The sequence below is a fragment of the Entelurus aequoreus genome, linkage group LG13 (genome assembly GCF_033978785.1).
Source record: "Entelurus aequoreus isolate RoL-2023_Sb linkage group LG13, RoL_Eaeq_v1.1, whole genome shotgun sequence".
NCBI classification, from domain to species: domain Eukaryota; kingdom Metazoa; phylum Chordata; class Actinopteri; order Syngnathiformes; family Syngnathidae; genus Entelurus; species Entelurus aequoreus.
Window position 1 is genome coordinate 56,888,782 of NC_084743.1, and position 22,847 is coordinate 56,911,628.

General features: G+C 40.3%; 1 protein-coding gene across 11 annotated transcripts in view; it reads right to left on the reverse strand.

Moving 5' to 3' along the window:
* Positions 1 to 22,847, reverse strand: part of LOC133663536 (rap1 GTPase-activating protein 2-like) — a 250,355-nt gene that overhangs the window by 91,346 nt on the left and 136,162 nt on the right. Inside the window, exon 1 of one of the 11 annotated variants that reach the window (XM_062068077.1) lies at positions 22,382 to 22,617. The exons of 6 other annotated variants lie outside the window; for them this stretch is intronic. In XM_062068077.1, the coding sequence (XP_061924061.1) occupies positions 22,382 to 22,431 (50 nt within the window). In that variant the 5' untranslated portion in view covers positions 22,432 to 22,617. 4 more of the 11 variants (XM_062068079.1, XM_062068082.1, XM_062068076.1 and 1 more) reach the window with 4 other exon arrangements.

Sequence of the window (22,847 nt, forward strand, 5' to 3'; positions counted from 1 at the left end):
ATATTAATATATCCACGTATAATGAATTTCAATAGTATTTAGGGTGCTACTTGTCAATCATACCTCTTTTAAAAGAAATTATTGAGAATAATGAATTGACAATATTTTAGGTGAAAATACTGTATATTGTATAAGTACTAGTGTTGTCCCGATACCAATATTATTATTTCAATACTTTTCAGTACTTTTCTAAATAAAGGGGACCACGAAAAATAGCATTATTGGCTTTGTTTTAACAAAAAAATCCAACGGTACATTAAACATATGTTTCTTATTGCAAGTTTGGCCTTCAATAAAATAGAGAACATACAAGACATCTTGTCTTTTAGTAGTAAGTAAGCAAACGAAGCTGGACTGTACTGTTAACACGGACCACTTGTACAGGAAAGGACAGAGCAGGCTGTACTTCCTGAGGAGGCTGCGCTCCTTCAACTTTTGCAAAAAACTCTTGTGGATGTACTACCAGTCTGTAGTTGCCACTGTTCTGTTCTGTTCTACATTGTAGTGTCCTGGGGGGGCAATATATCTAAGAAGGACAACTCCAGACTGGACAAACTGATCAGGCGGGCCGGTTCTATGATCGGAATAAAACTGGACTCACTGGTGACGGTGGCAGAGAAGAGGACTGTGGAAAAACTAGTGAGCATCATGGACAATGCCAGTCACCCTCTGCATACCGTTATCAGTAGCCAGAGGAGCCTGTTCAGTGCTAGACTGCTTCATCCTGAGTGCAGGACCAATAGACTCAAAAACTCTTTTGTTCCACACGCCATCAGACTGTACAACTCCTCTCTGGAGGGGAGGGGTTGATGCAATACAAAAACATATACCCCCCATTATTTATTATTTACTTTTTAAATTATATCTCAATTCTGTACACTGCTGCTGGAATTTAAATTTTCCTGAGGGAATCAATAAAGTACTATCTATCTATCTATCTATCTATCTATCTATCTAACTATCTATCTATCCTAATTTAGTCTGCTGACATATGCAGTAACATATTGTGTCATTTTCCATTCTATTATTTTATAAAAATTATTAAGGACAAGTGGTAAAAAATGAATTATTAATCTACTTGTTCATTTACTGTTAATATCTGCTTATTTTCAGTTTTAACATGTTCTCTCTACACTTCTGTTAAAATGTAATACTCATTTATTCTTCTGTTGTTTGGATACTTTACATTAGTTTTGGATCATACCACAAAATTGGTTATCAATCCGATACCAAGTAGTTACAGGATCATACATTGATCATATTCAAAGTCCTCATGTGTCCAGGGACATATTTCCTGAGTTTGAAAACATTATACATAAAAAAAAAAGGAAATAAGATGTTGTGATGCCAAAAAATATAGACGTAATCATAGTAGTATCGAGTAGATACGCTCCTGTACTTGGTATCGTTACAGTAGATGTCAGGTGTAGATCCAACAATGGCGTTTGTTTACATGTTGACGCCGGTGAGCTACGGTGTGTAGTGAAGCATGTTTAGCTATTCCTCGTCCTGCAGGGATGATACTTGTAAGAAACTTACTTTATTTGTCGCCATGGAGACCAGGATTAGTGATATAGAAGTAGCTAAAACGCTGCAGACTGTCGCTGGACTTTAGCCGCTAGCTAGCTAGCCATGTCTTAAAGCACCTCTTCCTGAGGGCGTTTCAATGTTATAACTTCACCTTTATTGTTAGTTTTTAAGCCAAAATGCGTCCGTTCTCCCTTTTCTGTCTACACACTTTATCTGCTTGTAAGTACTCCGTGATTGTGCACTGCCAAACATGCTCCTCTGCTCGTAAACCAGCAATTACACTACGTGACGACGACGGAGGTGTGGGGGCGTGGGGGACCCGCACTTTTCAGAGGTGGTATAGTACCGAATATGATTCATAAGTATCGCGGTACTATACTAATACTGGTATACCATACAACCCTAATAAGAACTGTTCATGTATCTACATATTTACCAATAGTTTTCAATATTTTTTTACATATTCGTCTGATATTCATACTTACTTTTATTAACAAGACACCGTGGTGACTTTTATCTACCATTGTGTAGAACTAGAGATGTCCGATAATGGCTTTTTTGCCGATATCCCATATTCCGATATTGTCCAACTCTTAATTACTGATTCCGATATCAACCGATACGATATATACAGTCGTGGAATTAACACATTATTATGCCTAATTTTGTTGTGATGCCCCGCTGGATGCATTAAACAATGTAACAATGTTTTCCAAAATAAATCAACTCAAGTTATGGAAAAAAATGCCAACATGGCACTGCCATATTTTTTATTGAAGTCACAAAGTGCATTATTTTTTTTAACTAGCCTCAAAACAGCAGCTTGGAATTTGGGACATGCTCTCATGCATGAGTAGGTGGAGGTGGGCGAGGTTGAGGTGTGTGTGTGTGTGTGGGGGGGGGGGGGTTAAGCTGGGGGTGGGGGGTGTTGTAGCGTCCTATAAGAGTTAGTGCTGCAAGGGGTCGTGGGTATTTGTTCTGTTGTGTTTATGTTGTGTTACGGTGCGTGTGTTTGTCATTCTTGTTTGGTGTGGTTTCACAGTATGGCGCATATTTGTAACAGTGTTAAAGTTGTATATATGGCCACCCTCAGTGTGACCTGTATGGCTGTTGATCAAGTATGCCTTGCATTCCCTTGTGTGTGTGAAAAGCCGTAGATATTATGTGACTGGGCCGGCACGCAAAGGCAGTGCCTTCAAGGTTTATTGGCGCTCTGAACTTCTCCCTACGTCCGTGTACACAGCAGCGTTTTAAAAAGTCATACATTTTACTTTTTGAAACCGATACCGATAATTTTGAAACCGATACCGATAATTTCCGATATTACATTTTAAAGGATTTATCGGCCGATAATATCGGCAGTCCGATATTATCGGACATCCCTATGTAGAAAGTCTACTAAGCAATGTACTCTGAAACACCCCCATTTTGGAATCAACTACCATCAGTTGCATTTTGTTCTTATAAAAACAATTGAAGGCTACATCGGTCTGAAGTGGATTATGATGAGGATGTTTGTTGTATATGATATGTATTTAATTATTGCTGCTGTGATAAGTTGGTTTTATAATTTAAACAATTTGAGTCTTAACCTTTTCTGCATGTGTTTTGCTTTACATTGTATATGAATTGTTTGTATGTGTATGCAAATAAATAAATAAATAAATACATATTTCTAGCAATTTCTTAATGAGGCCTAATAATGATGCCTTAATATAAATACATTGTGTTTTTTCTGTTAGATCTGTATTTATTTTTTACCTTTATTTATAATTTATATCTGAGATAGGCTCCAGCACCCCCCACGACCCTGAAAGGGACAAGTGGTAGAAAATGGATGGATGGATGGATCTGTACATTTCGTATCCCTTGTGGTGTAATGGTACATGCGACTGCCTTTCACAGTTGATACAATCATCCGAAATGTCATTACTTCAGTCGGCATGCATTCTTCCGTAGCACAGTGGTGCTTTTAGGCGCCGCCTTCTTACAGTCTTTAAAACATAGTATTCATACATTAACGGCTCAGAGAGTATGGGGTATCGGACTGTCTGATTGTGGCGGTCCGCTCCCTGTATGATCAGTGTCAGAGCTTGGTCCGCATTGCCGGCAGTAAGTCGGACCCGTTTCCAGTGAGGGTTGGACTCCGCCAAGGCTGCCCTTTGTCACTTTTATGGACAGAATTTCTAGGCGCAGTTAAGACGTTGAGGGTATCCGGTTTGTTGGCTGCAGGATTAGGTCTCTGCTTTTTGCATATGATGTGGTCCTGATGGCTTCATCTGGCCAGGATCTTCAGCTCTCACTGGATCGGTTCGGTTCGGGATGAAAATCAGCACCTCCAAGTCAGAGTCCATGGTTCTCGCCCGGAAAAGGGTGGAGTGCAATCTCCGGGTTGGGGAGGAGATCTTGCCCCAAGTGGAGGAGTTCAAGTACCTCGGAGTCTTGTTCACGAGTGAGGGAAGAGTGGATCTTGAGATCGACAGGGAAATCGGTGCAGCGTCTTCAGTAATGCGGACGCTGTATCCATCCGTTGTGGTGAAGAAGGAGCTGAGCCGGAAGGCAAAGCTCTCAATTCACCGGTCGATCTACGTTCCCATCCTCACCTATGGTCATGAGCTTTGGGTTATGACCGAAAGGACAAGATCACGGGTACAAGCGGCCGAAATTAGTTTCCTCTGCGGGGTGGCGGGGCTCTCCCTTAGAGATATGGAGGAGCTCAAAGTATAGCCGCTGCTCCTCCACATCGAGAGGAGCTAGATGAGGTGGTTCGGGCATCTGGTCAGAATGACACTGGAACGCCTCCCTAGGGAGGTGTTTAGGGCACGTACGACCCCGGTAAAGAAGACCCAGGACACGTTGGGAAGACTATGTCTCCTGGCTGGCCTGTGAACGCCTCGAGATCTCCCGGGAGGAGATGGACGAAGTGGATGGGGAGAGGGAAGTCTGGGCTTTCCTGCTCAGGCTGCTGCCCCTGCGACCCGACCTCGGATAAGAGGAAGATGATGGATGGATGGATGGTTTGGCATCTTCTTACAGTAGGAAGGGGATTCATATGGCCTTATTCACCATGATTTACCTGACACATGAAATGTGACAAATTGGGGGCTGAGGGGCGCACTATCCACTTTAGCCGCCAGACGGCAGTAGAGTGTTGAACATCTTAACATGTGTTTTGTGGCAATTAAAATTTTGACCACGGCAGCAGTTGCTATGTATAGTGGTGCTTTCCGTTATTTTCAGCAGACTGCATTAGAAAATGATCAACCCAAACTCCCTCCCCCCTTTCCTCTCACGCGAGATCCACCCAGGACTGGGGCCATATGAACACCTTGCCTACTGTACGTACTGATCACTACAAGCAGTACATTTTGTATTCTAGCTTTCCACCACGCAATATTGTTTGTTTTTTCCGAACTTTTCAGTTTCGCCTGTTTGTTATTTCCCTCCTGTGTCTAGATGCATGCAAAGTTTGTCCTCCTCAGCTGCTCATCAATGTTTCAAAAATAAATCTTGTGCTGTTTCCCCCCCTTCCCGGTAAGGTGTTCCGTTATGGGATAAGAAAGCGCGTTGGAACGCGTACAAGCAAATTAACACAATTAATTGCAACTCCAATGATTTCATAAGCTCTCGCTCATCCTTCCTACTTTATAGTCCAATATAATCCGTGTATTTATGAAAGCATTAGACTGAAGCAAAACAGTGACAGTCTCGCCCTCTCCAGGCACACATCCGTCACACACAGACACAGTCCCAGTCGAGGAAACTATGTGTCATGTTCTTGCTTCCATAGAAACCAGGTTGGTTGACTGACAAACTATTTCCCTCATTCACCATCAAGGGTAAAATGAGTAGCTTTGTACGAACACAAACTTCTATGGCACCAAAACTGACATGTGGATCTGAGGGAAAATCAAATTGGTCTCAAGTTTTTTCCAAATTAATATGGGTGTCAAACGTATGGCTCGAGGGCCTGATGCGGCCCTCGAACAGGTTTTATTCGGCCCTCGGGATGAGTTTGCTAAGTATAAAAATGAACCTGAAATTTTTGAATGAAAGAAACTGCTGTTTTAAATGTGTCCACTGGATGTCGCAATATCAATTCTTTGTATCTTTGTAGATGATGCTACATACCCACACAGCAGAAGACTGCTATACGGATCGGCCTTCAAGTCGCCCAACCCGCGTTACTGTCACATTCGTTTTGGCTCCGCCTAGAGCAGGGGTCGGCAACCCGCGGCTCTGGAGCCGCATGCGGCTCCTTGACCACTCTGATGCGGCTCAGCTACATACATGTCGACCCCCCGATTTTCCCAGGAGACTTATGGATCTCAGTGTCTCTCATAGATTACTCCCAGGGAAATATTAATCCTATTTACACTATAATTACTAAATAAAGGGCATGCCCTAATTGCACTGCAGTAATTGTCCTCTATAGCGTGCCAGTCCAGCCACATGTTGCATGTTGTTATTACTTGCTCACACAGGAGACAGCAAAGCATACTTACTCATCAGCCACACAGCTTACACTGACGGTAGCCGTATCAAACAACTTTAACATTGTTACGTTACAAATATGCGCCACACTGTGAACCCACACCAAAAAGAATGAAAAACACATTTCTGGAGAACATCCCACCGTAACACAACATAAACACAACACAACCATTACCCAGAATCCCATGCAGCCCTAACTCTTCCGGTCTACATTATACACCCCCGCTACCACCAAATCCCCCCACACATCAACCCCCCCCCCCCCCTCTCCGTGCGTTGGTTGAGCGGAAGAGTTAGGGCTGCATGGGATTCTGGGTATTGGCACCGTCAGTGTAAGATGTGTGGCTGCTGAGTTAGTACGCCTTGCTGTCACTTACGTGAGCAAGCTGAAATTGCATTCTACGTGTGGTCGAGCAGGTATACCGTTAGGGCGGACTGTAGAGGGCGCCAAATGCAGTGTCATCACGCTCTGATATTCGGGAGTCTCCCGGGAAAAATGAGAGGGTTGGCAAGTATGACGCTATCAAGCGCCATTCAGTCAAAACTCGCGGGCTGCACTAACATCAAATTTCCACATTAAAGTGCGTGCCGGTGCGCGTGTCGGAGACCCCTGGTTAACATAGCACAATGCATTTAAGCTTTGTATGCGGTGTTTTTCATTTTAAATTTAAAATTTTTTTTTGTGGCTCCCATTACTTTCTTTAATTTGTGAAACTTGCCAAAATGGCTCTTTGAGTGGTAAAGGTTGCCGACCCCTGGCCTAGAGGATACAGCTCCGCCTCTGAAAATTGTACGGTCAGACAGCTGATCCTGAGCGGACTCGTGTCTGATTCGCAGACGCGACAAACCAAACCGGCGCGCGCCGCCTAGAGTTAGCCGACCAATGTCTGCACCCGCAGACGTGGACGCACCTACTAGCGTGTATGCGCATGAGCCAAGATCTCTGGACTTTCTTTGCTGGAACACGAACGTAAGTATAGATTTATTGATTTATTGCTACATTCGCAGTAAAGATCAGCCTTTGTGTTTCCATCATCATTTATGTATGATTGTAATGACGTTGTTTGATATTAGGACTAGCAGTAAAACTTTATATTCTGTAAAAAAAGGCTATTTTATTTCCAGCGCCGCCTCCCAGAATGCTTTGCATGGGGACGTGCGTCTGACGTCACGTATACAGAAAATTCAAAATGGCTGCACGCGGTAGGTGAGGCCCGAGCGAAGAAAAGTGGAAAAGAGTGTTATTCGTCAAAAAACCCACACAACGACGGTCATTTTTTCGCCGTGCTATTGTAAAATTGTCTTTTATCTGTGTTTTGTGTTCCGGGGGACCCCGACTCCAGAATGTGAAAGTTTCCCGCGTGAAGCCGGTGAGTAAAAAGTTCAATACAGTTAACTTAGGCCATCTTTTGTTAGACGCTGTGAATGTGTGTAGGTTACATGCTACGATATTCCACATATTTCCAACTGCTTGAAACGAAAGCGTATTACTTTATTGTCAGTGTTGTTTAGGCCCAGGTCGCTAACGTTACTGCGTTAGTCAACAACGTAACGTTAACGGAGTGGAAACAGCCGTTCTTTGCCATTAATATGAGTGTGTATTATTTCTTTCTTTGTTCTTTAGTGGAGCTTGAGATCCTGTTTACTGTGGACTAGCTGTGTGTGACGCCATGTTGTTTTTGTTTACATTAAAAAAAAAAGGTATGTCTATGTGTTTTTTGGCATAGTTAATTGTAGAAAAAAATATAAAATGAGGTGATGTGAGTGGGAAAAATTGCTGCACATATTAAGGATCCTTTTTCTTTATCTATATTTTTGTTATTTGCTGATGTATATATTTTATATGCTGTTTTTTATTTAATTAATTTATTAGAGACTATTTTATGCTTTATTTACCTTTTTTATTATTATTATTTTATTTACTATTATTATTATTATTTCCACATGTAAGCATAAATAATTGATCATATTTGTACATTGTTCGATTGCTTTGCTTAATGCATTCCATAATTTAATTCCACATACTGATATACTGAAGGTCTTAAGTGTTGTACGTGCGTACAAATGTTTTAAATTACATTTCTCTCTAAGATTATTTTTCTCCTCTTTTTTTTGAGAAGAATTGTTGTATATTCTTGGGTAGCAGGTTATAGTTTGCTTTGTTTATAATTTTAGCTGTTTGCAAATTCACTATGTCGTGGAATTTCAGTATCTTTGATTCAATAAATAAAGGATTTGTGTGTTCTCTATATCCAACATTATATATTATTCTAACTGATCTTTTTTGTAACACCGTTAATGAATGAAGTGTACTTTTGTAATTATTTCCCCATATTTCTACACAATAACTCAGATATGGTAACACTAGTGAACAGTAGAGAATATGAAGTGATTTTTTGTCTAGAACATGTTTTGCTTTATTCATTATTGACGTGTTTCTTGCTACTTTATGTTGTATATTTTTTACTTGAGATTTCCAGTTCAATTTATCATCAATCATTATACCTACAAATTTGGTTTCATTTACTCTTTCAATTTCCATTCCGTCTATTTGTATTTGTGTTTGACTTTCTTTTCTACTGTTACCAAATAGCATTATTTTAGTTTTACTGAGATTCAAAGATAGTCTGTTTTTGTCAAACCATCTTTTTAATTTGTTAATTTCTTCTGTTATTATTTGTATTATCTTCTGTGTGTTCTCTCCTGAAGAAAACGCTGTTGTATCATCCGCAAATAATACTAACTTTAAATCTTTTGTAACTTTACAAATGTCATTTATCTAGACATTGAATAATTTAGGTCCTATATTGATCCCTGCGGTACACCACAGGATATATTTAGCGTTATAGACGAAACCACCACATTAATATTAAAGATATGGTTAACATTCTTAGTGCTAAAGATATTCCCCTCTCCTTGTATCCCTTCTCCCAGCTCCACCGTCTCGCCGAGTGCCAGCAAGAGTCATGAGTACTTGTCAACTCGACTCCTCAACTGGAGATAACTTTCTAGGTAAAGACTGATCTCCAAAATAATATCTCAGCATCCAGTAACCATGGTTAACAGATCACAACCATTTAATACCAATTTATCTCCCTTAGCACCTCACCATGGGGAAGGACGCATTCATATGCCTTCACCAGCACCTGCATTAAACATGCAGAGAGTTACACAAGGTAGGGACTGATCTCTGAAATATTAGTGTATAGGTATGCCCTTTGGGTATTACCAGTCATGGTTAACTGATGGCTCTCTCACAATGCCCACCTCACTAGGAACGGCAGTCCCTCCTCGACTCCCTCCACCCCCCTCACCAGCAGCCCTCAACATGTGGCAGACAGAGGAGCCTGGATCCAGCCTGGCCTACAGGCCAACATGGCGAGGGGAAAGAATGGCCGACAACATTTCCTGCTCTGGTGAGCAATAACTGACAAATACCGGATGGTCATTCTGTGCCACAAATTTTGGAAAAAATTCAAATTCACAAGCAATCACATATTTTCTTCAAACTTTGTCAATAACTTTTGTCATTAACTAAGGTCAATAGCTAATGTCAGGATTATGAGTAATGAGGATAAACACTGAAACATGTTAATTTTATACTGCTGTTTGTCAACAGCGCCTGAGGTAATCCACATCCTTAGCCTGCTGGAAACTATTAAGCACAACCAAGACCAGCTGATTGCGAAGGTAAACTTCTTAAGCCTTGAATAGGTCAATAATTCATAATGACATTGATTTTGATTCATTATTATTTTTTAAAGAAAGAAACAGCCTACATGGCAGCTTTGTGTGATTAGAGTAAATATTGCTACATTTTCTTGTTACATTTCACCTGTTTGCTCTTTAAATACCACTTTTAATGTTTTTTATTTATTTCGATCATATTTTTAAAAAATGTGCCATGGGGCCGTTAAAAAATGACCTGCAGGCCGCAAATGGCCCCCGGGCCGCACTTTGGACACCCCTGGCTTACACGAATACAAACATAGAATGATAGTACAAATATAATAAGGAAACAATGTCAACCTCCCAAAGTTGGTTTATGGATATTTATTTATGCCCCCCACCCCCAACCCCCCGCCGCCGTCATCCAACAGAGCCAAACAAGTACTCTGATCAAGGAACCAAATAACGATATTGTTTAAACATTTTGGATGTCTTGCACACCTATACCCTGATCACAAATTCATAGTTTACGCACCTTATTTTAACCACCTCCAGTAACTTTAAGTCATGCTTTTTTTTTCAAATGTAATCTCCTTAAAGGTCTACTGAAAGCCACTACTACCGACCAAGCAGTCTGATAGTTTATATATCAATGATGAAATCTTAACATTGCAACACATGCCAATACGGCCAGGTTAACTTATGAAGTGACATTTTAAAATTCCCGGGAAATATCCGGCTGAAACATCGCGGTATGATGACGTATGCGCGTGACGAAGTCAGAGTAACGGAAGTTATGGTACCCCGTAGAATCCTATACAAAAAGCTCTGTTTTCATTTCATAATTCCACAGTATTCTGGACATCTTTTGCAATTTTTTTAATGAACAATGAAGGCTGCAAAGAAGACAGTTGTAGGTGGGATCAGTGTATTAGCAGCGGACTACAGCAACACAACCAGGAGGACTTTGTTGGAGCGCTAGCCGCGCTAGCCGCGCTAGCTGCGCTAGCCGCGCTAGCCGCGCTAGCCGCGCTAGCCGCGCTAGCCGCCGACTTCACCTTGACTTCCTACGTCTCCGGGCCGCCAAACGCATCGGGTGAAGTCCTTCGTCCTTCTGCCGATCGCTGGAACGCAGGTGAGCACGGGTGTTGATGAGCAAATGAGGGCTGGCTGGCGTAGGTGGAGAGCTAATGTTTTTAGCATAGCTCTGTGCAGTCCGGTTGCTAAGTTAGCTTCAATGGCGTCGTTAGCACAGCATTGTTAACCTTCGCCAGCCTGGAAAGCATTAACCGTGTATTTACATGTCCACGGTTTAATAGTATTGTTGATTTTCTATCTATACTTCCCGTCAGGGGTTTATTTCTTTTGTTTCTATATGCAGTTAAAGCAAGATGCTATCACGTTAGCTCGTAGCTAAAGCATTTCGCCGATGTATTGTCGTGGAGATAAAAGGCACTGAATGTCCATTTCGCGTTCTCGACTCTCATTTTCAAGAGGATATAGTATCCGAGGTGGTTTAAAATACAAATCTGTGATCTACAATAGAAAAAGGAGAGTGTGGAATCCAATGAGCCAGCTTGTACCTAAGTTACGGTCAGAGCGAAAAAAGATACGTCCATCGCTGCCTCTCAAGTCATTCACTGTAATGTTCCTCATCTACGAATCTTTCATCCTCGCTCAAATTAATGGGGTAATCATCACTTTCTCGGTCCGAATCCCTCTCGCTCCATTGTAAACAACGGGGAATTGTGAGGAATCCTAGCTCCTGTGACGTCACGCTACTTCCGGTACAGGCAAGGCTTTTTTTTATCAGCGAGCAAAAGTTGCGAACTTTATCGTCGATGTTCTCTACTAAATCCTTTCAGCAAAAATATGGCAATATCGCGAAATGATCAAGTATGACACATAGAATGGATCTGCTATTCCCGTTTAAATAAAAAAAAATCATTTCAGTAGGCCTTTAATACCTATCACATATTTTGTATTGTGTAAGCATACTTGGCTTTGGATGCTTCCTACCATAAACATGAACGTATCTGTCTTGTAATCTTGTTTGATTACAGGTGCTGTGAGTAAAAATGTGTTGACAAGGTCAGCCACAGACGCTGAGGTCACCAAACACGCCATCAGGTGGTTCAACTTGGCGGGGGATCGGGCAACGAGGAGACGAGTCCCGCTTCCACCTCCTCAGGAGGAATAGAGATGTATATGTATAAATAAACAACCTTTTATTGGACTTCTTGTCATTCACCAGTTATTCATTTTCTGATATGTTAGCTGTGCATGGAGCAGCGTTTCCTTGAAGTTGTAGCCTAATAGATTAAATATGTATATTTACTTTTTAAATATATATTATATATATTTACTTTATAGAGTGAATTGACCATTTTCTGTTTCTGCCTATTGACAATATTGTTAGTTTAAAAATACAAGGCAATGCATATGTAAGCCTATATTGCTGTAGTAGGGCTTAGTGAATTTTTTAGTTTCCTATTTTATCCTACAGCAAGAACAGAAGGGATTTTGAAAATAAGATAAAGGGGTCCAAAACGGCCAGATGAGCCAGGGTTTTTATGAGTCCGTTGCTGGTCCGCGGCGGGAGGTTAGGCTTTGATCTTGGGTGCGGAGCGCATTCAGCGCGCCGCCACGGCGGATCCGCTACCTGCCGCCGTGGCGGATACGTTCCTGAGTGCAAATGGACGCCGATGCGGGTCCGTTTCGCGGTTCCGTTCCGGAAAGCGCGATACCTGCGCGGGGGATCCGCCGCGGAGTGTTTTTGCTGTGTGGGTATGTACAAAATAAACCACATGATGTTAGTACATCAGTCAAGGAAAATTATCAAACTACATAAATAACATACTGTAATTTGATTTTGATATAAACATTTTTACCTTGATATATTTAAAATGAACACCAATGAGTTGACTGATCACATAATTTATTCAGAAAATATGAATAACGACAAATAAAGTATATAGTAATTCTAAAAAAAACCCAACAACATTATGATTTGTACAATTTCAGAATGTGCTTGTTCTATTTTTAAACAAAAAAAAAAACAATCTGAAGTTGTCTTTATTTTTAAGGTATCGTGCCGTGATTTTACCAGTCCGGCCCACTGGGGAGTAGATTTTTCTCCATGTGGCCCCCGATCTAAAATGAGTTTGACACCCTTGCACTAGACCAGTGTTTTTCCACCTTTTTTGAGCCAAGGCACATTTTTTGCGTTGAAAAAATCCGGAGGCACACCACCAGCAGAAATCATTAAAAAACTAAACTCAGTTGACAGTAAAAAAGTCGTTGTCGCAATTGTTGGATATGACTTGAAACCATAACCAACCATGCATAAGTATAGCTCTTGTCTCAAATTAGGTGTACTGTCATGACCTGTCACATCACGCCGTGACTTATTTTGACTTTTTTGCTGTTTTCCTCTGTGTGTGGTGTTTTAGTTCTTGTCTCGCGCTCCTATTTTGGTGGCTTTTTCTCTTTTTTTGGTATTTTCCTGTAGCAGTTTCATGTCTTCCTTTGAGCGATATTTCCCGCATCTGCTTTGTTTTAGCAATCAATAATATTTCAGTTGTTTTTATCCTTTTTTGTGGGAACATTGTTGATTGTCATGTCATGTACGAATGTACATTGTGGACGCCGTCTTTGCTCCACAGTAAGTCTTTGCTCCACAGTAAGTCTTTGCTGTCGTCCAGCATTCTGTTTTTGTTTACTTTATAGCCAGTTCAGTTTTAGTTTCATTCTGCATAGCCTTCCCTAAGCTTAAATGCCTTTTCTTAGAGGCACTCACCTTTTGTTTATTTTTGGTTTAAGCATTAGATACCTTTTTACCTGCACGCTGCCTCCCGCTTTTCCCGACATCTACAAAGCAATTATCTACCGGCTGCCACCTACTGATATGGAAGAGTATTACACGGTTACTCTACCGAGCTCTAGACAGCACCGACACTCAACAACACATCATTTGCAGACAATAGATAGTAGATAGTACTTTATTGATTCCTTCAGGAGAGTTCCCTCAGGAAAAATAATTACTGGTTTGCAAAAAATATTTTTAACCCAAATAGGTGAAATTAGATAATCTCCCACGGCACACCAGACTGTATCTCACGGCACACTGGTGTGCCGCAGCACAATGATTGAAAAACACTGCACTAGAATATACCAAAAAGATGTTTGTTGGCTTATTTCTTGGTAGCAATGAGATATTATACTCCATGGCTTTTTGCCTGTGGTTTATGATTGCTCATATTCTACAGTTGATAAAAACACACCATAAGCTATAGATCAGTTCACAATCGACAAAAACATTCCTCCATTTCTACCGCTTATCCTTCTCAGGAGACACAAATGTGTTTGTGTGTAGGCCCTGGTCGCCAGTCAATCACAGGGCGCATACCAAAATAGACAACAATGATGTTTATCAGCACTTTGTTATTCAACGTTCCATGTGCTAATGAAGAAGAAGAAGATGGCAGCCTTATCGCCGACATCCCTGCCAGGTAAAGACCATCGTTGTCCCGACACCCACGAGTGATATAGATTATTCTAAAACCGACTGCTCTTCAATTGATTCGACCCCTGTCCACGGTCAATCCACCATGCATTGGTTGCTCCAACATTGCCTTTTTCACGGAAAAGTTGGAATGTATCAAGACTGACGTTGACGTGGAAATGTGCACGGCCTTACGCCAACTCTGTAGATGCCTTACCTACAGGCCGTGGATATTTTGGCGACACACATAGTTGATGCTGGGTAACAGTTCACATAAAAAAGTGAGAACTTCTACTCCTCAGACTGATTGATGTGCACGTCAGAAACATATGAACACACACACACATTTATCTTCATCTTCACTTTCTTCCTGACGCGACCATTTCTTTTTTCTTTTTTTTTTCAGCCTTTGTTCAGTTCTCGGAGACACGGCAATGTCAGGCTGACAATCGCTGTGCCCTCTACTCGAAACACGAAAAAAATTTCACTTGGCCCTTGAGGCGATATCAAATCAACACTAGAGCTGGCCCGCCGATTATATACAGCGGCGGTGCTGCGGTAACACCGCATTCACCGCTAATTCTCATACTTGCCAACCCTCCCGGGAGACTCCCAAATTTCAGTGCCCCTCCCGAAAATCGTCACGTCCGCTTTTCATCCAGTCCAACGAGTGTTGGCCCAGTCACATAATATGTGCTGCTTCTGCACGCACACACAAGCCAATGCAACACATCCTTGATCAACAAGGATACAGGTTACACTGAGGGTGTCCATATAAACAACTTTAACACTGTTAGAAATATACGACACACCGTAAACCCACACCAAACAAGAATGACAAACACATTTCGAGAGAACATCCGCACCGTAACACAACATAAACACAACATAACAAATACGCAGAACCCTTTGCAGCACTAACTCTTCCGGGACGCTACAAGGTGTGTGTGTGTGTGTGTGTGTGTGTGTGTGTGTGTGTGTGTGTGTGTGTGTGTGTGTGTGTGTGTGTGTGTGTGTGTGGAGGGGGGTTGTTGGTGGTAGCGGGGGGTGAATTTTGTAGTGTCCCGGAAGAGTTAGTGCTGCACATATCTTGTGACTGGGCCGGCACATTGTTAGAATGGATGAAAAGCGGACGTGACGACAGCTCGTAGAGGACGTTAAAGGCAGTGCCTTTTAACGCACGCCCCCAAGACTGTGGTCCGGGTGGACTACGACATATAATGACTGATGAACACCTTCGTTCGATAATGAAGGTTGCCTCAACTCAAAGCCTGAGCCCCGACATTAATGAACTAGCACCCAAGAAAAGATGCCAGGTATCTGGCTCGGGCACATCAGATTAGATCAGTGAGCAGTTTAAAGTCCTGAATGGTTGGTTTATTCATTGTTATTTTATTTTCAAATTTATTAGCCTGTGGAAAAAGTTAATGTGGATATTTACCTCAGAAGGCTGCAAATAGAAAAGAGGCATTCAATTTTTATTTAAATTGTATTTGATATGCCATTGATATTTTTTTTATTATTATTATTTGAAACTCGATTTTGCATGTCACTATAAAGTTATATTAGCCTTGCTTGTTCAATATTCAATGCAATACTTGTTTGGGTTCCTATTAAAAGGTTAATTTGTTCAACCTTGGCCCACTCTGTATTTGAGTTTGACACCTCTACCTTAAACAAATACTTATTTAGCCTAAGCATCGTGTCAGCCACACTAAATCACAGTTTAAGGTTCCTCTCCTCGCACAATTTTTTACACGGGTAAATGTGACGTCTATTTCTTGAATCTCCGGCTCTTAGCTTTGTATGGACTCATTGATCGTTTACAAACTGGTTCGGAGAGGAAATGACGCCAGTAAGACCGCGCCCCTCACAGGAAGTGACATCAGAAAGAACGCGCCACAGCCAGCTTCATAACAACCTGTTCGGTAACTCGGCGGCAATCACTAGAAAGATGGAGGGAAATCATCCAGGCATGCCCATGTTTCTCCTTCTTGTACATGTACAGACATTTTTGGAAATCACACATCAATACCTTAAGAGTAGGAAACGGGCGATTGCAGCTATTTGGGATACAACACATCTCAGACGGCAACATAGCAATGTTGAGCGACGGTTTTGGATAAGCCCTGTTTGTCACCGAGTGTGTTGTGTCAGAGGGATGGCAAGAGAACTTTCGAATGTCCAGGTCAGCTGTGATTCTACTTCGTGAAAAACTTCGTCCATTTGTCGAAGGAGAGACAGCGACAACGCTGGCTCCTGTGGACAGGGGAAGACTTTGGAAAATAGCGAATGCATTTGGACTGGCAAAGCAGACTATCAGTTATTGTCCGCGATGTATGCCGAGCGATTACTCAACGTCTAGTTTTGTACTCCATAACTATTGTGAAGCCATGAAGTGTTTGCGGCCGTCAATTTCAGCCTACAAGCACAGTGTCCTGTTGTTGGTTGTTGTAAAATGTTCTTTATCACATTGTTTACTTTCACACGTCCATTAAAGATATGATTCATGTATGATGGCTGAGGTGTGATTCACTACAATACTCTAACAGCTGATGATGTTGAGGCAAGCAAGGTTTACTGTTAAAAGAAATGTGGCAATAATCTACATTGAAACATAGGGTAAGGATACACTTCCAGGTCAGAGGTGACTATGATGTGCGCATTTTTTCGCGCATGCGTACTAGGTCTCGTTGCGCCGGCGTACGGAGGGGTAAAGGGGTCTTAAACAGTGGCTTTGTTGTGTGTGGACACGGATAAGGTTAGGTGGGATTTACCCTGGATAGATGTAGAAGGGGCCTTAGACACAAATAATCATATGAATGGCTGCATAAAAAGATAGGATTTTAACAAAAAATCAGAATCGGGCATCATGCCTTAGGCAGGTAGGCAGGCAGGCAGTCTTGCGTCCAATTGAATGTCCTGGCTGCCTGGTATAATGCTAGATGCCATGAATCCTATCAAATTCTATTCATTTTCACTGCATCACTTTCTTTAACTGACAGTCACAAGTAAAAATAGTCAAGCGTCTGTCAAAGGACACTGAATAGTTCTCATCACAAATCACTCGACCGCTTCAAACCGGCTGATAAGCACATCGGAGCACAAAGGTCGTGCAGATAGGGATAAAGCGATATTGAGAGGGAGGGAGAGGCGGCGAGTGAATGGATGTCGGACAGATTGTTTAAAGAGAGCGCGCTATGGAGAGGGAATAAATGAATCCGTGCAGACTAAAAATAGAGCTCTCACTCCCCAGAGCAGAGCTGTGTAAATAGGGCTGTCTCGGGGGTGGTCTCTGGACACTTGTTAGAGACAATGCTATCTCATCCATGACACCCTGAGACAAGGCTGACTGTTGTCAACAAACGACACACAACGATACTTTTCGCAACACTTTTTTTCGACAGTAACAGACTGCAAAGACAAGGTTTGTTCAAGCTGTACTTGGTGTCCCCAGCAGCTGGTCATAGCAAAAGTAGTTCATAAGAGGGGCTGGAGGCGTTTAAAAGAGGGAACACTTGGCGATAGGAGGAAAAAAAGGAATGGCGAGACAGAGGAGTGAGTCAGGGAAACAGTAAAAACAGCAGGAGGGAAAATATAAAACGTGGTCAAGAGAGTAGACATTTAAAATATGACTTACACATCATCCTGGTTTTGCCTCAATGCAGTCGTATATCGTTTTTTAAGGTTATGCCTGAACATGGTATGTTGTATTGCAATGTGAGTGCCGTTTATTCAAATAGTGACATTTATCTCCAAATATCCAATTATTGAGTCAACAAAGAGAGACTAGAGAGGGGTCACATACCTCGGTAGGACATTTTGTACAAATAATCTTTCATCGGAATATGTTCGTGGATACCAGACCGCAGCAATAACGGAATGGAACGAGGACGGGCTGATGTGTAATGGCCGCCGCTGCGAAACGGGCTCGACTGATGTCGTCGATGTCACTCTACAAAGAGATCGAAGGCTGCTTTCAAACCTAAAAGCCAATGTTTATTGTGGTGAGTTTGAGGACTGCAGGACTCCTGTATTGTTCAAGCATTAATACTGCGCATGTGTGAGATACTATTTTAAGTAGGCTTTTAATAATTGTTGTTTTAATTGTATATTGTTTGCTATGGTTGGAAACTAGCTTTGTAGTGGAGTGTATTTCTGGTCTTGTCACCCCCTCCTGGGTAGGATATGGACACGGCAGTGCGACTGGATCAAAAGAGACGTCGGAGAAGCTTTGCTGAACAAAAAGTTGCTTTATTACAAGCGAGCCTCATTAAACAGGTCTGCAGTACCCGGAGGAGCCTAGGTCAAAAAATGAAGGACTCCTAAGTGGAGAAGCCAAACCATCAGTTTGTATATTCCTCCTTTCTGTCTCTGGGTTATATTAGATTAGATTAGATTAGTTTATTTCAAAGGGTACAATGTAATTACATAAATGGTTCACATGGTTAAAAATGCCAGAATTAGCCAGAAGGCTAGTTTTCATCTGTAGTCCCCTGGCCATGATGTAAAAAAGGCAGTAAAATTACAATTTAAAAGAAAAAGAAAAAAGCACACAGTGCATATACAATATGTTAAAAAATAAAATGCAACATCACAACATAACATGTATCTTAGCATCAAAACAGGCTCATCTTTTAGTGCTGGCAGCTGTAGGCGTCGATAAGCCACATTTAAAAAAATGTTGTTGGGTGTGTGTGCTAAGTCAGGAGAGCGCATCCTGACCATAAAAGGAGATGTTTGTGTGTAAGTGTCTAGAAAACAACTACTTTAAGTCATAACTCAAATGTTGGCGTTGAGCTAGACAGGTAGTCTTTTCTCAAGGATATGGTTATCACTTCTGCATTCCGAAGTCCCAATTAGAGCCCCTTTTCCTACGAGAAGTGATCCAATCCACCTGCGAATATCAAACTAAGGGGCCTTATCTGTTTATGTGTTCAAACTGAAATACCACTATTGAATTAAACTTGGTGGTTTGCTTTCTCCAAGGTGAATATAAACATTCACCATATGTAAAACATAATATGAGTTGATTAATTCACTTCATTTGCTAATCCTTGCACATTTACAGAAATGTTGATCAATGTGCGTTGTTCCTGTTAACTAATAAAATAAAATACATTTAAAAAAACGGGGGTGTCAAAAAAACATTATTTTTGAATGAATCGCGATTTTAATTTGTTACGATTCTTAATCGATTATTTTTTTTTTTTTTTTTTAAAAATCTGTCCTGTCCAGTCACTCAGGAAAATCCTATTGTTGATGTTGACATCTGCTGTACATATTTACTATACAAAAGAAAAGTGTGGGATACTTCTCTCGTTGCCTTATTTGTATTTGACTTATAAGTTTAACTTGAAAAAAAAACATAAAAAATGAATAAATAAAGCTAAAGGCATCATGTAATGAGACAAAGATGAAACGTTCATACTAATAATGAACAAGAACACAAATATGTGTTTTTCAATAAATCATGGTTGCCAACTCCTTGAAAAAAAAAAATAAGGGACACCTTGTAGGGCTGGTCCACCCGATTATTTTTGCCTTGTTTTTATTTGTGCAAACGTATATTTATAATATTCGCCAAGGTTAAATGGAGGCAACTGGATTCTTCTTGTTTGTTGAAAAAAAGTCCAGTTGCATTGATTAAACCTTTGTGGATTATATGACCTGATTACCACACAAACAAACAAACAAACACACACACACACACACACACACACACACACACACACACACACACACACACACACACACACACACACACACACACACACACACACACACACACACACACACACACACACACACACACACACACACACACACACACACACACACACTCTTGTGTTTGTTACCTTCTTGAGACCTCCGAAAAATGCCTGCCACTTTAGGACCACCCTTTCTAGATATACAAAGATTTGTATTTACAACATTAATAATATATATATATACATACTATGCAAACATAAAAAAGCTTGTTGTGAAACACGAGTTGGAATTTCACAAGAAAAAGGTCACAATTTCAGAAGAAAAACTTAGAATTTTGGCAATATTATAATAAAAGTCGTAATTTTTTCTCAACGCAAGTCAAAATTTTACAAGAAAAACTGAGAATTTGTGCAATATCATGATAAAAGTTGGAATTTTACTCAATAACTGTTACTATTTTACAAGAAAAGCTTAACATTTTGGCAACTTTATGAAAATAGTCATAACTCTACTCGACAAAAGTCACAATTTTATAATAAAACTTTACATCCATCCATCCATCCATTTTCTACCGCTTGCCCCGTTCGGGGTCGCGGAGGTGCTGGAGCCTATCTCAGCTGCATTCTTAGACTTAGACTTCCTTTTTATTGTCATTCAAATTTGAACTTTACAGTACAGATAACAACACAATTTTGTTGCATTAGCTCATGGTAATGCAGGATAAAAAAAGCAATAAGGTGCAGATATAAATAAATAGATTACTGTACAGATAAATATGTTGCACTTTTGCATATGCATCCACGTTTATGGAGGTATGTTGTATTGTCTTTATATTCCAGCGAGTTAATCCATTTTTCGGGCGGAAGGTTAAAATTTTGGCAATGTTATAATAATAATCAGAATTTTACAAAATGATGACAAAAGACATAATTTTACTCAAAAAGTTACCGGTACTTTTCAGAGGCGGTATAGTACAGAATATGATTCATTAGTATCGTAGTACTATACTAATACCAGGGGTGTCCAAAGTGCGGCCCGGGGGCCATTTGCGGCCCGCAGCTAATTGTTTACCGGCCCGCCACACATTCTGCAAAAATTGCAAAATTGATAATATTGCAAACATTTAAAAAAACATTTTAAAAAAGAGGAATGAGGTGAAATCGAACAAGAAAAAGTTGCAATGTTGACACAAAGCTGCCATGTAGGCTGTTTTTTTATTTTGTCTTTGTTTATTTTTCTTTTTTTTTGCCATTGCTAAAAAAAATAAAAAAAAAGACTAAAAATCTATGTTATAATTAATTATTAGTTAAAAAATATCACTTTAAAATGTTTTATGTGGAAAAAATATTGCATATATTGTGTGGTTGCCATATAAAAACGTTTTATTCGACAAAAGACCATAAAACAAACACAATAATAGTTCAAAGTAAAATCGACAGATATATCTGAAGTTGATCTCGTAATTTAAGTGTTAAAAGTAAAAAAACACTAATAAAAATGTATCGCTTTATGAGTGGGGGACCTTTTGGATCCCAAATATATTTAGTAGGATTTTATTAAACTTTTCACTGTGATTACTCAAAAATATTAAAGAATTAAAATCAATGGTGTCCTGCATTATTGATCTTTTAAGGCTCTAATTACTAAATACTGCATATTTCAGTTTTACTATAAAAAACAAAGTTGTCTTTGACAGAAAACCTTTTTTTTTTTTTACTTTATATCAACCTCAAGTTGATATAGAGATTTCCCGCAAGCGTTAAATAAAAAAATTAAATAATAATTTGACTTATTTTTAACAGTTTAATGACTGAGACCCTTTATAGTCCCCGGGAGCCCTAAAGGTTAAAAAAAAAAAAAAAATCCATATATTTTGTTAAGGTTTGAAAATGAAAAATATAAAAATGGCCCCGGATGCTTAAATTTTTCTGTGTACGGCCCTCAGTGGCTACATTTCATTTCATTTTTTTATTTTTATTTTTATTTTTTTTACAAAACACATTTCAGCACTGTGGTCATTGTTTTTATGTTGTATTGTGGTCATGTGTCATTAAATGGAAGCAACATGTCTGAATGTAACACTTATAAAAATACTAAGAGTTGAGGCAAATATTATTTGACCCCTAATCTGGTGAGTTACTGTGTCAACAACACCCTGTTGTAGAGCTTTGTAGTGTCACTATCTTAAAGTGTAGTGTCACTATCTTAAAGGGTAGTGTCACTATCTTAAAGTCTAGTGTCACTATCTTAAAGTCTAGTGTCACTATCTAAAGGGTAGTGTCACTATCTTAAAGTGTAATGTCACTATCATAAAGTGTAGTGCCACCATCATAAATTGTAGTGTCACTATCATAAAACTGGACACACTATGTTCAGTTGAACAACTTAAAATGATAAAGGACGAGGGTTTTGAGGACAAGACACCAAGAGAGCAGAGTTGCTAAGTAGCAGAGTAGCTAAGCTAGCACGTACCTCCTCACACGTGATAGCCACATGCTGCTTCCACGTCGGACAAAATCCATCACCGAACTTTGCCAATTCCTCACATTTGGAAAGTCACATTTGGAGTCCCGGTTGCCAGAAACTCAGCAGTTAACTTGAGCTAGCGAGCTGCCGCTGAGCTGAGGCAGAGTGACTGACAGACGGATTACAAAAAAGTTGACCTGCAATGAGTTTGACAGGTGAGCGATCAGGCACTCTGGCATCGATTAGCTTAGTCTGTGGAAGACAGTTGTGAAGCTGTTGTCGTTCGATTGGAATCTTTTGATATTTCAAGGACATTTTTTTAAAATCTCATGGTAAAAAAAAAAACCGGTACAAAGTGCGTCCCTTGACAGCTCAATACGGAACGCGTACTTTTGTCTCTAAATACGGGACGATTCTGTTTTCCAAGGAAGAGTTCGCAACCCTACAATATATGTACAGTCAAACATATTGC